This window comes from Trichosurus vulpecula, chromosome 2, assembly GCF_011100635.1.
Source record: "Trichosurus vulpecula isolate mTriVul1 chromosome 2, mTriVul1.pri, whole genome shotgun sequence".
NCBI lineage: Eukaryota > Metazoa > Chordata > Mammalia > Diprotodontia > Phalangeridae > Trichosurus > Trichosurus vulpecula.
Genome location: NC_050574.1, coordinates 377590890 through 377608954, shown reverse-complemented (window position 1 = coordinate 377608954; position 18065 = coordinate 377590890). Strand labels below are relative to the sequence as shown.

Genomic DNA, 18065 nt, shown 5'->3' with positions numbered 1-18065 from the left:
AAATGAGGCAATAATTGTAAAGCACATAACACGGTGCCTGACGTATATTAAGTACTATATAAATGTTAGCTATTATTATTAGCTAAGGTCCGACCATACTTATGTGTAGGTCACTCAACCTTAGCCTACCACTTAAATCATTCTCATTCACTTTTAATCTTCTGAGATTTTTAATGATTAATGGGTACGTTGTGATAATTTATTTCTTATTAATATATTTTCAATCTTGTTCTCGTTGATTACTTAATTAGCTCATATCCCCCATTCCTGTTCATTAAATAATCACAATTTAGTTAGGAAAAGGAAATTCCCATTGGTAATACTCATTTCTCCATAGCTAAATATTAAACTTGTGGAGCTTCTAAAATCTACTAATAAATAGAATCAGTAAGAAAGCAAAGACATATAATCATTTACATTATTTTGGCTTAGACAATGGCACAGACCGAATCATTTCAATCCCTTACCATAACAGTATATGATTCTTCTTCCACTTGTCTGGAAATACAATCTCAAGTTTATTCATGATACTGAAGTACAAGTCTTACAAGTCTTGAAAGAATATTTGTCCTCAAGATAAAGATTAAATTCAATTTCTTAGAAAGTATGCCAGATTAGTCTTTGTGCAACCCAGGTTTCAAGCCACTTACATAAAACTCGCATTGATAAAAAGAATGATGAACCAATGCTGTATACCTACATGAGGCAGAGTTGCCATGAGAGCTTTAGAGAGGGAGAGACATTCTTTTGATTCCTACTTCAAGAGAGGACACACACGGTTCCAGACCCTCTTCAGGGAGAGACCCATGAAGCAAAGAACCTATAGGGGAAAACAGCTTCTCAACACTTCCCTAATTTCTGGCTTTTTTCCCTAGAGACTTTTGGGGAATTTCTCCTTGGATAAAATAGGGTCCTCTCTCTCCCTTGGTTAAGCTATGATATCTCACTCCCAAAGGGAGAGCTCATTCACTCTGTGTATTGTCTGGCATAGTCTAATCTGTATACTTTTCATGTTATCTATTTTTATGTGCTTGGATAAATGGGTGTAGTCATTATCCACTATTTGTGGTGGTCTTTTGTGTACCTAGCATATAGTGGGAAGGAATCAAGCCTGTTGTTGTAAAGTTGGTGTTCCCCTTTCCCCATCAGAAATATCAATCAGCAAAGTAGCTTGGATCTAAACAAAAATTCCCCTTGACTAGCAATATTTAGGTGGAGTTGTAAAGATAAATGATATTCTGGCCTAATTGGTGGTGCAGTGGATAGAGCATTGGTCCTGGAGTCAGGAAGCCTTAAGTTCAAAGCCGGCCTCAGATACTTGCTAGTTATGAGACACTGGGCAAGTCACTTAACCTGTCTCAGGTTTCATGGTTGTTGTAAGGATAAAATGAGATAGTGTGTGTAAAAGCACTTAGCAGCACAATGCCTTGCACATAGTAGGTACTATATAAATGCTGATTTCCTTCTCACTTGCCCTCTAGTACCCTTCTCTCTTAGCGGAGAATAGAGCAGGCTATAGCTCCTTTTTCCTGTTCCTTGTAGGCAAGAATAGTCTCTCCAGAGATATCTCTCTATGCCTCCCCATGAGCTGCATTTAGAAAACTCTTATGGATATACTCCTAATTTATTTGGGCAACACACATGGCCCCTCAAAACTCTTCATGGAATTCTTGTTAGGTTATAAGGTTTCTTGATAGCATAGCACTTGTGAAGGTTCCCATTAAACTCTTCCTATCTGAGTATTTCCACAGATTCCTCATAGATCTTCATGGACTCCTCCCTCCCCTCCCAATATTCAATCTCTCCTTGTCTAATGGTTTCTAAAATAGATCTTTTTGCCTATGAACATGCTCAAGTTTTCTCCATCTTTAAAGGGCTGTCATTTTTTCCCTCTCATCTATGCTAGTTATTGTCTTATATCTATTCTATTTTTTCAGCTGAAGTTGAAAAAGCTATCTACCTTTGCTGCCTCCACTTCCCCTCCTCTCACTTTTTCCCAGACTCTGTAATCTGGTTTCATCATTCAACTGAAACTTCTCTCTACAAAGTTACCAATGATGTCTTTTAATTGTCAAATCAAATGGCCTTTTCTTGATCCTTATGTTTTTTGACCACTCTGTAGCATCTGACTCCTAGATATTTTGACTCCTGGACTTTTACTTCTGGATATTTTATCCTCTCTGGTTTTTTGTGATATCACTCTTTCTTTGTTCTCCTTCTACCTATCTCACTGTGTCTTCTCAGCCTTTGCTGGATTTTCATTTATATTATTTCCACCAACAGTGAAAGAACCCCAAGACTCTGCCCTGGGTCCTTTCTCTATTTTTCTCTATAATTTCTCACTTGGTGATCTCATCAGCTCCCATGGTTCAACTCTCTTTTCAACTCAGATCTGATCCATATATCCCTATTTCAATCCTAAGCTTTCTCTTAAGCTACAATCCCAAAACACAAACTGTCTTTTGGGCATTTTGAATTAGATGTCCCACTGCTAATGCATCTTTAACATATCTAAAATAGTACTTATCTTTTTCTCATAACCCACCCCCTTTCAAATTTCCCAGTCATTGTCATGAGTACAGCCCTATTTCTATTCACCCATGTTCACAACGCAAATGTCATCCTTAATTCCCTCTATTCACCCATGTTCACAACGCAAGTGTCATCCTTAATTCCTTATTCTCATTGACTTCACTTATCTGCTGAATTGACTTCCTTTCTTAGCAACATATCTCCTATTCAGCCTCTTCTCTCAATTCCTAGAACCTTCACTGTAGTTTAGATCTTCATAACTTCTGATCTGACTGATTATAAGAGTGTCCTAATGAATCTCCCTCAAACCTTTCCCCACTCCAATCTTTGATCCACATGGCTACTGAAGTGATTTTTCCTAAAGCAATAAACTCCATTGACTCCCTATTACCTCTAGAATGAAATATAAATTCCTATCTAGCATTTAGAAGTTCTTTGCAACCTAGAAGTCCTTAAGACATTACTCCCCTCAATATACTCTATGCTCCAGCAATATAGTTGAGGTCTACTTGTTCCCCCAACACAACACTCTTATGTCCCATCTAATTAATTGCCTTTACCCAAGCTATCCTCCATGCCTCTCCCCTTAACCTCTACCTCTTAGAATCATTAACTTCGTTTAAAAATCAGTGGCATGTTCTGTAGGAGGCCTTAGTCCTCCCAGCTGCTACTACCTTATCCTCTAAATTTACCTGCAACCCATTTCGTATGTGTTTTGCATATATGTATATCCATATCCAAATATACATACCTACTGGGAATTGGGAATGGATTTGTGATTTCATTGATATAGGAAATTTGTAGGTGAGGGAATTCCTTTTATCATTGCAAGCTGCCATCTTCTCTGGAATTTCTAATCTTAATAAGTTGTATAGAGTCCTTAGACATTAAGTGACTTCCCCAGGGTCATGGCCAGCATGTGTCAATTCATAAAAATGGATGCAGAATGCTTGTGTCTGATAGCAAGATCACACCCCTGTGACCCTTATCTCTAGTTGGGGTAGATGGGTAAATCATGGGAGCTAAGTAGATTGGAGAATAGGAAGATTAGGGTACTTGAGGAAACGTCAACATGTGTATGTAGAAGTCCCCTTCTATTAGGGCAGGAGTTGGGGGGTGGTAGTGGAAACAGACTGTCAATTGTGTACCATTGAGAAAAGAAGGTGAATGTTCTGGGCATTGGTAGCAAAAGCCCATCAGGATTTTTAATGGTTGATCAATTGGATAGAATGAAACTCAAAGAAGATGCTGAATGATGATGATAGAGAAAATCTGAAAGTGGCAAAGAAGAGCAAAGATTATTCCAACTACTCCCACCATGACCAGTGATTTAGGAGCAACCAGTACTGGAAAGGATGACCAGGATTGCAGGGTCAGCTCAGTGAGCCAGCTCTAAGTGAGTGCAAAGCAATTAATTGAGCATGAAAGGAGGTATAAATGAAAAGAGCTTTGTTAATCCTGGAAGATTTAAATTCAAGGTCACTTATACTGGCTGTGACTCCTGTGCTAGTCATTGACTTTCCCCGTAGCCCAGGCAATTCTAAGACAACAAGCTACAGAATAGTTATAGATCTGCCTTGGGAGCAGACATCCTCACCAATCATTCACTCACAAAAAATTGATGATGATGAAGTAGCTTAAGAATGACTCTACTGTCCAAGGAGGAGAGGCAAGTAAATGATCAGAGGAATGAAAGCAAAAGAGTTTATATATTCTTGCACATATTAAGGCAGCTGGATGCCCAGAGCCTAGAAGACCTGAGTTCAAATCCAGCCTCTGAAACTTACTAACTGTGTGACTCCCAGCATGTCACTTAACCTCTGTTTGCATTGATTTGCTTAGTTGTAAAATAGGGATATTTACATTAGGTTTTTCCCAAAGTAATTGTGAGAATAAAATGAGATAATCACAAAGCATTTTGCAAACCTTAAAACATTAAATAAATGCTAGCTATTTTTATATAGTAGCTACTTAATCTTTAAGTGAATCAATGAATGATTTAATGAAGAGTACATGTAGAAGTGATATAAGAAATGGATAGATTAAGGAAAAAAAGAAGTTCTAGGAAGTCCATCACATTAAAATATGATTTTTCTTTATTCCTACATGGATATTTTCCATTATATAGTTACAGATGTACTCTAAAAATACTCAGGCTTAAAGGTAAGGATAAACAGGAACTTACAGGATGGCAGAAATTGAGGTGTTCTAAAGGGGAAAGTCAAGGTACAGGGAAGCAATTCTTCTGGGGAAATGATTATCACTGAACTGTCAAATGACATAAAGAGAAGAAGCATTTTTTTTTTAAGATAAGACAGTATGCTGGCAATACGCAAGTTATCCACAGGTTAGGATACCTCAATCCAGAACTAAGTAGAAGAAAAAGTTCTGAAATTATTTTCAAAAATCTTCTGGATTTTACTCCTTAAACCCTTACTTAGAACTTAATTAACTCTTATTAAGCATATACTTTTTTTAATTGAGTTTTGTTTTGACAATGAAGACATATAAAAAATATCCTAATGCCCACTCCTCTTCCAAGTATATTCACAGTAAAAAATTACACAAAACCACCTGGTAATCTATAAGCATACAATTCTCAACAAAGACAGATTCTAAGTACATTTTCAGCCAATGACAACACATAGTCATAGAGAACAGGGCTAGAGAACTGAGAGGTTAAATGAATTGCCCAGTCATATAGCCACTATATGTTAGAAGTAGGGCTTAAATCCATGTCTTCCTGGCTCCTAAGCCAACTATCTCCATGACACTATATTGCCTCTCTAACATGAGATAAAGCTGATTTGTACCAGGTTATAGAGGGCCCATAATACCATGCAAAGAAGTGTTAACTTTATGTGGTAGGCAATTGGAGGCCACTAAATATTTTGGGCAGAAGTAATATGACCATATCTATGCAATTACAAAAATCAATCTGGCAGCAACTTGAAAATTGGATTGTTGATGCTGGATAAATCAAGTCATATGTAGTTTCTAAGAAATGGAAGAAAAATTACTATTTGAAATAAAACAATTGTGCTGGAGCAGTGATGTCAAACTCAAATAGAATTGAGTCCACTGACCTATACATAAGGATGCCTGAGGGCCATATGTTGACAGCTTTAAAATGTAATACTATCTGTGTTTTATTGTATTTTTATTTATTTTGTTAAATCTTTCCCAGTTCAGGTCACACTCAGGAGTGCTGTAGGTCTCCAAGTATATGACATCTCTGCTTGGGGGCACTAATAATAGAATATTTTTATTCTTACCTGGAATATCACTAAAAAAAACTGGATTTGGGATCTGTCTACACAGGGGGAAAAAACCAACCTATCTCTCTCCATCTATTCCCAACTGCCTTCTGTTATTCTTTCCTTTTTACTTCCTTTTTTATTCTTTCCACTAAAACTTAATGACTAAATATTCAATGACAGCTGACATTTATATCAGTATGTAATAGAAACATGACTTCTGAGAACTGGAAGGGATTTTCTAAATCATGTAATCCAATCTTATTTGGCAGATGAGGAAAAGGAGGTAATGGATTGCCTAAGTTCACACTAGTTAGTGGCAAGGAGAGGTAAGAACTTATTTCTCAACTCCCCGTTGAGTGTTACGCTTTAACTAGCCAGTTTCTTCTGAAGACATATGATGATAAAATAGATTAGATCTTATATTCTGAGGTGGTAGGACACTCAGAGTTGGTTTAGAGGTATGTTGGACGGAAACTGCTTTTGACTTTGGAGAAGCTTTAACTCTTATGTATACAAATCCTCAGAACAGACTAGGCGTGAATATTAAAATATCTGCCCTAGCGGAACTTGGAATGAAATATTTTTAAAGCACAGGAAATCTTATGCCCACCTTCACTTCTCAGTTCTAAGAAATGCTACAGAAAAATCATCCCCAAGACTCTTTAAGTACTTTCTGATACAATCAGATTAAGATACTAGTTCAACAGTACAGGATCTTAAGAAAAATATTCACGCCTTTCTATTAAAACCAACACACAAAGAGAGACCATGAAATGTCTACTAGCCATCTGTCCAAACCAGGAGAAAAACCCAACAAACTTACCAATGATTCCTCCAACATCAAACAAAGTGGAGAGATCCCCAGCTTTTTTGGCATCAAAATGATCTAGTTAAGTGATAAATAGAACATTTGGTTAATGTGATGACTTTCTTCCAAAAATCAAGGGGTAAAGTTATAAGAAAGGAGTCTTCAAAAACATATAATAGTTAGGGCTATGTTTATTTTCTTGGTTTACAAGTGTGACATTGAAATTAAGACTATATTATTTATCTTGTTATCTTGACTTAATCAAGACTATATCTTTACTAAAACTACCAATTTAAGTTACAACAATTTTTTAAAATGTATGTTATCCATAGAGGTATAAAATCAGAGTCAATTACTACAAACAACACTAACCAAAGGAAAAGCTCAGTTATTATGCTATTCTCAAGGGCTAGTCTCATAGTGCCAGAATTATTAAAGATTTAGTATTACAGAGTTGCACTTAGAGATTCTAGCAATGCTATCTCTGCTGAGACCAGGAATCAAAAGCATCCTATTTCCAGATTGATGCTGCATCAGAATGACATATGCCTTAAGAGAGAAAAATATTTCTACTTCCAGCAAAATGGATACTTACCTACATTTGTGATATAGAGTGGCAGCCAAAACAGAAAAGTGTAGCTGACCAGCTTGGCAAATAACAAACAAAGAGAAAACTCTATGACTCCCTGAAAAACAGAGAAAACTAATGGTGTATTTTTTTATCTTGCATTTTCAGCAGGCTTATGTTAATGTACTAAGTAACATTTTATTTCCCTCTTTTAATAATTTCTACCGAGGTTTGGTTTTGAAAGCACTTGACCTATAAATCAAAATATAATACAATCAAAACATAGCATAATCTATCCAAAGAACTGGACTGAGCAAAGGAGAATATAATTTACTGGCATAGAGCTAGTTGCTATTTTTAAGGATCCAATTCCAATATCATTACAGAAGATTGTAAGCCTGATTTTCATTTCAAGTAACTAACTCTGAAAACTTGGCTATCAGTAAAATTTCTGTCTTTTTATTTTATTGAGAACCAAGTCTATTTATTATGTGTTCAATGGCTATTCTATATTAACCCTGAATTATTTAAACCATTAAAGTCTTCCCTGACCTCTCTAACATATCTTGCTAACAGCTTATCACTATCGCATTTCACTGACAAACTTCCTAATTTTTTTTCCTATAACTGATGCCTCCATACCTTCCACTCCCCTGAAATTTGGCTTGTGCTGTGACTACTAACTAAAAATGCTCTTAGATGTCATCAGAGGTCATCAGTGACCTCCCAATCACCAAATCCAACAATATTTTTTCAATTTTTTATTTATTTCTTGTCCTCCTTGATCTCTAAATTTTTTTAATACTGATGACCATTTAATCATACTGGAAACTCTGTCCTCCCTTGGCCTAAGAAACTCTTCTGATTCTCTCTGGGTCCCTGTAATTGCTCTTCATCACCTTGTTCACTCCTCCAGTTTCAACTCTCATTTCTATGCAGATAGCCACCAAATCTTTATCTCTATTTATGACCTCTTTTTTGAGCTCTGGATTCATATCTCTGAATACTAATGCCATCTTCACTTCAATTTCATATCCAGGACCTCAAACTCAACCTGTCTTCCTTCTGACTTCACTATTTCACCAGTCACCCAGTTTTCTTTGGGATTGCTTTTGACTCTTCTTTCTTTCTCGCATCTCATAATGAATTAGTTATCAAATCCTGTTGATTATTATCTGCACACCTTTCATATTCATCCCCTCTTTTTTATTTTTACTTCTACTACTCTAGCATAGGACTGTATTACTTGGACTATTTCAATAACCTGACTATAGATATTCATCCTCCCCTCTCCCCTCTCAAGTCGCTGACAGATTTTTCTAAACTTTTTTTCTAAAACTACTTTGTTATTTAATTTATTCATTTCACATTATTCCCCTTTACACGGTCTAGGTTTTAGTCTAACTGGGCCATTAGCTATTCCTCAAACTTGACTACAATTTCCTGCTTTTATACACATGTAAAGACTCAGCTGACATATTTGTAACGCTTGTTCTCCTCATTCCTACCTTATCTTCCTTTAAGGCTCAGCTCATATGTGATCTTTCACATATCTTTTACTGACCCCAGTAGCTGAAAGTGTTTTTTATCTTTGACTTTCTTTGAGTACTACGCTTGTATTTCTTTGTCTCATTCACTATATTGTATTCATCCGTAAATGTCATAATATGCCCAGTCAACTATAAGCTCCTGGAACAGAGTCCCTGCCCTTTCCCCATACCTAGCACCTTAGTGCTAGGCTTAGTGCTTAGGCACCCAGTGCCTAGCATAAAGGAAGTACTCAATAAATATTTATGAGGAAAATAGTAATGAGACCTCTAGTTTCAATTAGGCATGAACAGAATTTTCTCTCTCAAACAGAATCTTTTGTATGTTTTCCCAATGTATGTTCATGTTCACATTTTGAATGTGTTAAATTCCCAAGGGGAAGGGTAGAACCTTTGTAAATTTTATAAAACATTCATAGCACAAAGCAATGTCCTTTACCATTTAACTGCTGATACTGAAAAAGCATGTTAGTCTTCCTTGTATCATCTTAGTCTTTGCTCTTTCCCCCATCCTATAGTTTACGGTATTGAATAATATTTAAATTTCTTTTTGTGGGTCCCTGAAGTTCCTGTTCATCTTGTCAAATAGCTTTAACACAAAAATTTAAGGCACCAGGAACTCATTCTCTGGTATCTGAGTTACTCCTCTCTTCCCTATTCCCTTCCATACCATTCTTGGTTATATGCACAAGGCAAAAAGTTACTAAGATTTAAAAAAGACCCCTACTTTGCTTCATCCTTCCACCCCATTCTGCATATGCTTCCATTGGAATTTTCTGTACTTTGCTAACAGCAGGAACCCTGCACAAAGAATGCAGGCACATGATGAAGTGTGCCAAGGGAATCTGAGAATATTTATTAGACTTCTATACTTCCCAGAAAAGTCTACTATGGTTTCTTGCCTTAAAATTTTTTTCCTTCTTAAATTTATCCAGAGCTTCACACCTTCATACTCCTTTCACTAGTACTCTAAGATGGCAAGGAAAAATAAGCCTGACAAATATAAAGAGAAATTAAAACAATTTAAGAGTTTCTTTAAGTTGTTAATTAAACTAACACTTTTATGCTCCTTTTTAAACATTAATAAAAGTAAATGCTGATCTCTCTATATATTTGCATACATTTGGATGTGTCTATATCTACCATACCACGATATTCTAAACTGGTTTTCTTTGCTCTATATAATTCATAAGATACAACTCTTTTTTAGTAGGACAATCAAACAAAACTGTTTGTCAATGTGTATTATAAAATAATATCGGATAGGAGACACAAAGAATAGACTTTGACCCCTTTTAGAAACACACTTACAGGTATTCTCAAAGCACCTAGGAAACTGATTGCTGCCATCCCATTTCCTCCATCACCACGTAGCACTGTGACAAACTTTGGTGGAATTGTACCATTTTCGCCATCTGATAACAAACTCTGAATTTCTGGTTCCTGTTTAGAAATCCAATTTAAAGAAGAAAGATATTCTAGTTAATAGTTATCAAACACTGATTCTATCATTAAAGTTACTCTCAAATATCTCATTATGGCATAGAGGTAACCTCACCTTCTTAGAGACTATTTGTGTGGAATTTAAAAGTTCGAAGGTTTTAATTAGCTGGGAGGTTTAATATGAGTCTGGCAATAAATTTCATGTCCTGCTCTCCAAAAGCAGCCTACTTTAATGGTGGGGTGCTCAGCACTATCAGATTGGATGGAGCACAAATTGTACTGTTGGAAAATGTACCAATGATGAAGGATCTTCTGAATACTAAAGCAAACACTGGCTAAGGAAGTAGCCCTTTCTGGGTCAGAATACTTTTATAAGGCTATGCATGTGTGATATCAGAATACTTCTACAATGCTATGGATCCGTGATTTCATAGTATCTGTGATTTTCATTTCAGTGTAGATATTCTCTCCCATCATGAAGATCATGACTTATCCACATACTTTTTTTTGAGGCTCTTGTTCACGTCTTCCAGTAAATAATTCATTGGGGTTCTACCCAATATGTTGGCAGTCTTCCTCTACTTATCTTTGTGTGCATACAAACAGGATGCACACCTCCCTTTCACTGTGACTAACCTACTTCCTTTTCTAGCCATATTATTTATTAGGTAATATCTTTTATAACACTACTTATTGAAAAGCTGCATCCAATTCTCTTCTATCAGGAATCTTTCTGTTACCCTTTGGGTGACTACAAACTTTAATTTTTTACAAACTGTGGTAGTCTATGCTTTACGGCAATATAACATTACTGGGAAGACATGGGGACTTTGTTTCAAAGAAGATATTGGCATCATTAGCTGATTTCTCAAATGCAATCTATTAATGTTCTTAAATTACAGTCTTAATTAATTTTCTGTCTACAGTGTCATCCAAGATTTATGTACTTATGGAACAGATCTATGAGCTGTCCATTTCACTGTACATCAAAGTCTAGAAAATACACTTTCTTCATTCTTGGTTTTTGCCATCTGGATCGTCAGGCAGAATTCTTTTGCATGACTGTGGATCTCACTTAGGAGTCTTTGCAGCATTATGGCACTTAAATGAAAGGTATATCTGTTACTTCAAAGTATGCTTGCAGGCTTTTCACTGATTATCTGGGAATACCTCCCAAACCATACCTCATCCAAACTTCCCTATTTCAGTCAATGACATCATTATTTTTTCAGTTTCTCAGGTTTATAACCTGGGAATCATTCTCAACTCCTCACCTTCACTCAGGCCTTTATAGATGGTTTCAGCACTTCCCTAATTGGTCTCCATGCCTCAAGTCTTTTCCCACTCTAGTCTATCTTCTTCCACACTGATGCCACAGTCAGGATCCTTAAGCCCAGCTTTGATCATTAGCATTCTCTTTCTAAATAAATTCCAAGGCCTCTCTGTTGTCTCTCCAATTAAACACTAACTCCTTTGGTTAGCTCAATCAACTCTAGCTGCTTCCTATTTCCTCCAGGATCAAATATAAACTCCTCTGTTTAACTTTTAAAGCCCTTCCTAACCTGACTTCACTCTATCTCAGTAGCCTCATTGTTTATTGCTCCCCATCTTATACTCATGATCTGGCCAATATAACCTTCTCTCTGTTTCTCAGATATGGCACTCCATCTACTGTCTCTGGGATTTTGCACTGACTTTCCTGTGACAGGAATACACTTTGTCCTCATTTTCCCCTCACAGGATGCTCTCTTCCATCAAATCATAGATCAAGTACAACCTTCTACAGAAAAATTTTCCTGATTCCTCCAACTGATGGTGTCCTACCTCCTTAGCTATTTTGTGTTGAACTACTTTGTACTTACTCTTTTATATTCCTGACTTATGCTTGTACTTGGTTTTTCTTTGTTTAGAATGTAAGTTCCTTGAGAATCCCATGCCTAGCACATGGTGAATGCTTAATAAATGCAATGGTTGATTGAATTCCTTAGACAGTAGTCTCATAATAGGAACCCAATTTTACTCAATAGCTTTCTTTTCTTTTTTTTTGTTAGACCTGTGATTTCAGCATTCTAGAGAACTCCTAGAAAGCTGTAGAGAATTTCCACTACCAATATATACTATTAGTTATTATGTAACTTATTGTTTTAGAGAGTTTTCCAGAATACTGAGAGGTTGTGGTTAGTACAGTGTCACACAGCCCATCAAACAGACTGTCCACATAGTGCCAGGTTGCCTCTGATAATCTTATGTACTTATGTTTATGAAATATTTATTTCAAATAACCAGTCTTTTTAAAACATAACTTGTGTATATTTAGTTGAATATATATTTATTGAGCCCCTACTATGTGCAAATCATTGTGTTAGGATACAAAGATGAATAAGACATGGCCTTTGCCTTTAAGGAAAACATAAATACAATAGTTAGCCAGTATGTAAGAGGTATGAAATATTTGAGCATGCTAAAGATAAACTCCTAGCTGTGGATGTCTGAGTTTTTTTAGTGGGATTATACAGCTGAACTGAATCTTCATCAGACTTTTGGCTAGAACAACTTACCTTTTAAGTGTTTATCCAAATGTATATGTGACATCACTATTAGTCTATTATTAATTTAATAAAGCAGGAATTTTAGAACAAGAATTCAAAAATTAACTGTCAGTACCTTGACCAATTTTATGGTAATGAACCTCTCTGAATTTAGCTAAGCTGGTATCAATCTATTGCTAAGCCTTCACTCAAAGTCAAAGCATTGTAGTAGAATGTGGAAATAATATATAATACAGGGAACAGAAAAATTATGATACAATAAAACACATCTAGATAATATGGACATCACTAGGGTACCCAGCATTTACTTTTGTCCTAAAATCCCTAAGGAGAGAGCAATATTAGCAGTCCTTACTTAGAAACCAGAAGTCAGAATAGCGTTTTAAAACAGTACATGAAGGTCATCATTTGTAATTTAAATACTAATTAAATGAATATAAACTAAAGTTAGTATTCATTTCAAATTTTTAAAAAATCTTTGTTTCAGGGTTTTTACTAATTTAGAATAAAAAAAATCCCAACCATATTAAGAGTCACACAAAGGTGTGCAAACAAAGGCCCAAAATATAGCACTATCTAGGAGATTTAACATGTTGACCTATTCTTTCTTTAAAGAAAACAGAAAACTGTGTTCTAAAGGTAAATTAGTTTTATTCCTACAGTTCCTAAAAATTCTAATAATCTCATGAGTATTACTTTAAATAGCTCCATAATAAAAATTAAGAAATGTCTATCCTTAGTACTAAGTAAAGCCGTAGCAGTCAAAGGGAAAACCCTTGAAATTTGACCAACTGATTAAAATGTTTAAATATTTGGTAATCAGAATCACTTTCAGAGATAAATCATCACTCTTTTCAGATCCCAGTTTCAGAATGTGCAGTAGCCATTACACTTAAATTTCCTTTACAGATGGAATATTTGCATGTATAAATACAGGCTTGTTAAGTTTATAAATCCTTTTCAAGCTTCCCACTTAAATGAAAACACAAGATGAAAACAGACTAGAGTAAGCAAAATTAAAAGCTACTAGCAAAACCAGAAGAAAACATTTTAGAATTGCAAATGTACTTTGGACCAGAGTTGTCAAACAATGCAGCCCAAACCAGTTTAAAATGTAATTGGAACATATTTAGCTAAATAAAAACACAATTAACATTGATAATACTATATTTTAAAATGAAGTCACCATGCAGCCAGCAGGGTTCCTTATGTATGGTTTCTAATTGACTTTGACACTACTGTTTAAGATACTTGATTTTTAATCCAGCATTTAATCTTATAGCCTTACCTGATTCCCCAACCACAAATAAACTCTTTTCTTTTTTACTCTATATAGTACTTTTGTATATTGTGAGAAAATGATTTATCATATTGTTCAGGAAAAATTATTATACTTCAAAAATCAAATCCTATGTGATTAAGGATTGTCCACACCCAGAATGTCACCTGACCCTAGTAACTCTAGGAATGCCCCAGATGGCTACAAGGTATTTCAGGTTCTCCCAGGTCCTAGATCTACCCAAAGCATTTTTGTTTTGTATCCCCACACATAGGTCTTGTTTAGGGTCCACCCAAGCTTGTGTTTGGGATTTTTTTGTGTTTTGGTTTTCCCCAAATTTTACTTGATGTTTTCAGTCACTCCTATCTATCTCAATCTATCCTGCTTTCAAGTTGCCCTCTCAACAAAATAGTTTAACTGTGTTCTTGTGGTTTTATGGTTGGTGTGCAGACACCCTAGTCTAAATCCTTTATAGTGTAAACCTTCCAGAACCTGGACAAGAAGGAGGCATACCTCCTTTCCAGCTAGCTCTCCTCTACCAAACAACCTAACAAATTTCTTTCTTAAAAGTATTTCGGATTTTGGGGTTTGTTCTCACAAACAACAATATCTATTATGGAACTTACCATATTCTGTCCTGTGTTTCTGTACTTGTCTTATACTTCCTTCTCTTCCAATGTACTATCTTGTAAACTTTTTGGGGACAAGAATATACTTTCTTCAACTTGTATCTTCTCCCCAGAACATGAACTGAGTGCTTAGTGATAGGAGTATGGTAGGCACTCAATAGATATCTGTTGAATGAAAAACTTCGTTTCTGCCAAACAGATACAGTGTGACTCACTAAGAAATTGATTTTCCAGTTATGGATTTGGCATAGACTTCTGCAGGGCAGTGAGAAAATATTATGTGATTCTATGAAAATGACCCTCCTTTATGACTTACCAGATTTTTGCTACTTTCCTTGGTGTACAGAATTTGTTTTTGCACTCTGAATCTATTAGTACCATTCTCACAGCCTTTTGAGCTCTGAAAAATAAAACAAAACATTGCATTCCACGTTAAAAAATAATTCTTGAATCAACAAACAAAATTCAAGCCAAACTTACTCTTTTTACAAAGTGATACAATGGAGAATGATTTAAGAATGTTAAGCACTAAAAGACCAATAGTATAAACATATGACCACAAACAGAAAATAGAATGTAAAATGTCTGTGTGTATTGGAGTGGGTGGAGAGAGTAGTAAAAGTCAGCTAAAGTCATTTTATTTCAGTAGATGAATCATCAAATTGATATATGTGTTCCTGACATTGCTGGAGGTTACCAATCATCCACACCCTCTTAAGCTTTGGGTCTCTTATTCACGTTGTCCCTTTCAAAGTAGATCTGTCCAATACACTGAGACTCTTCCTTTAGATTTATTTATATTTTGTATGAACACTTGGTCTGTTCATCTGTAATTCCTCACTCTTGCAACATGAATTACCTCCTTTTACAATCACATATTTTCTTTAAAAAAGTTTTATTATAAACTTACTAACGTTAATAAAACAATCAAATGAACATATAGAACATGGGTCAAAATCTTACCGAAAACTCCTGGCTTTTAACAAGGCAGAATCAAATAGTTTAACAAATTCTCCACTAATTCCTGTTTGGTTCCCAAGGACCACTTGCTGTTTTCCATGTTTGATGCCCTACTTTGGATTAGTATCAAGAATCACATCTAAGCATATTGTTCCACTCCCATCCCAAGATAAATTGCCAGACTAAGACAGATAACATGAAGCTAGAACAAAAAGCATTTAATAAAAAGAGAGTGCAAAGTAAATAAAAGAGTATCGAATCAAATTGTAAATATTTTCCAATTTATCCCTTGATCTGACACACATTACTGAGCTATGTTACTGCAAACTCATTGCACTGGTATTAGAGTTCAGAGTTTAAAAGTTTCTTTTCCTGAAAAGCTGTCCACGTCCAGAGAAAGAATTATGGATTCTGAATGCAGATTGAAGGAAACTATTTGCTCTCTCTTTTTTTTTGTTTTGTTTTTGTTTTTGTTTTGTTTCTTCTTTCTCATGGTTCATTCCATTGGTCATAATTCTTCTTTACAACTTGACTATTGTGAAAATGTTTAATGTGAAGGTATATGTAGAACCTGAATCGGATTATATGCCATCTTGGGTGGAGAGCTGGGAGGAAGAGAAAATTTGTAACTCAAAAACTTGTGAAATTGAATGCTGTAAACTAAAAATAAATAAATTAAAATTTAAAAAAAGTTTCTTTTCTTGGTCACTTCCCTTTCTCCCTCGGTACAGTAACAGCAAGTGTTGAAACCTTGGGAACCAAAGCTTTAGAGTGTCTAGGCCAGGAAAATACCTCCCTATGTCTTTCTCCTTCCTTTCAGTCCATGTCAGCTTGGATTTTCCAACCTGTTTTTGTCCTCAGCACCCTCCAATCATATATATTCTAAGTAATACCTTTTATGTCACTTTCACATAAGTTATCACTAAAAATATGTTACCTTCTACTTAAAAGATTAAGTACCTTATGTCTCACCTTTTGCCTTTTAGGTCAATTACGATTTTTATACTTTGAAGAGTGTCGTGTTACAAGATTCATAGCCAATCATGCAGCATAACTATAAGTATAGTTAGTTAAAAACTATGAAACTCCTTGTTTTCAGTCTCCCCATTCTCCAATCTGTCTTTCAAAAGCTCTAAAAATAATCTTCCAAGGAAATGTTTTGATCATGTCAGTTTCCTGCCTGAAAGTCTCCAGTGGCTTTCTACTGCTTTTGGTGGTTTTCTACCTGACATTTAAAGCTTCCTACAAGTTGGTTCTACCCTATTTCATACTACTGCCCTTCACATGATCTCTATTCTTGCCAAATTGGACTACTAGTCATTAAATACTTCCTATCCTATCTCTCTGTACATTTGGATAAGCCATTCCTTACTCCTCCTTCATCCTACCTCTTAGAATTCTTATCTTCCTTCAAGGTTCAATTCAGGTCATCTGTTCAATCAAGCATTCCCCAGCCCCCTAGTTCTTAGTCCTTTCTCTCCTCATTTTACTTTGTATTATGCTTATTCATGTACGTCTCCCTCCAGTAGAATGTAAGGTCCTTGAGGGTATGGATTCTTTTTTGTTTTCCTATCTCCCATGTCTCACATAGTGCTTTACACATAGGAGACTTAAGTTGACTTAAAGGAATAGAATGATATCATTTTTGTATCTTCTTGGAGATAATTTATAATTGTTGAAAGCTTTATGAAATTTCTTTTATTTCTTTTTTTCTGTATTGGTTCTCCCTATCTCATCCAGGTTGTAAGTCCAAGAGTCCACTTATGGCCCTGACTTTACTATTAATTGACATGAAAGCTTTGACCTGCTCTGTTTCTGACCTGTATCAGTTTGCTGTTCCTTAGGTAGCATGATCCCTCTGATCCATAGGGCTCAACATATTAAAGCTGGACTGAGTGTGACTATCTGTCAGCTAATGTAGCTCAGAACTTCTGAAAGTAAGCAATCTACTAACCTCAGTCTTCCCTAGTAGCAGAGATTACAAGCATGTGCAAATGCAATCTAACCTACTCTCTTCCTTCTCAATTATGAATCCTGTTGTCTGTCTTTAGTCCCTATCTCATATATATTTGCTGAGGTATTCAACTCAAAGGACAATCTAGCAACTATATGATAAGGTCTAAAAAATAGAGAATCTTTATCTGTTTAGGTTTCCCTGGGGTGTTTGAATCATTGATTTTTGTTGTTCATTTGTTTCAGTTGCATCCAACTCTTTGTGACTACTCTTCCTTTTTTATTTTTTCAAAGATATATTACTGTGTATGTCATTCTCAAAAATTTTAAAGAGATGAGAAAATAGGATTGTTTTCATTGTTGATAGCTTTTAGGTAGTTATTGAAGAACTTTTGATTGCATTTCTTGAGTAATAATACTATTTTTGATTCCTTTCCCCGTCTATCTTTCCTTTCTTTTGTTTATTATTTGACAGAAAAGTGTTTGTCTTGGAAGACCAAAATGTGTCCTTAAAAATGTTCTTCCAATAGGGAGTCT

At 35.5% G+C, this 18065-nt stretch overlaps 1 protein-coding gene across 1 annotated transcript in view; it reads right to left on the bottom strand.

The window, feature by feature from the left end:
* Positions 1-18065, bottom strand: part of SLC37A1 (solute carrier family 37 member 1) — a 103908-nt gene that overhangs the window by 27306 nt on the left and 58537 nt on the right. The window contains exons 9-12 of the mRNA XM_036744148.1: positions 14932-15015; positions 10027-10158; positions 7196-7286; positions 6616-6678 (exon numbers count right to left, since the gene is read on the bottom strand). Coding sequence (XP_036600043.1) covers positions 6616-6678; positions 7196-7286; positions 10027-10158; positions 14932-15015 — 370 coding nt within the window. The remainder of the gene's footprint in view (positions 1-6615; positions 6679-7195; positions 7287-10026; positions 10159-14931; positions 15016-18065) is intronic.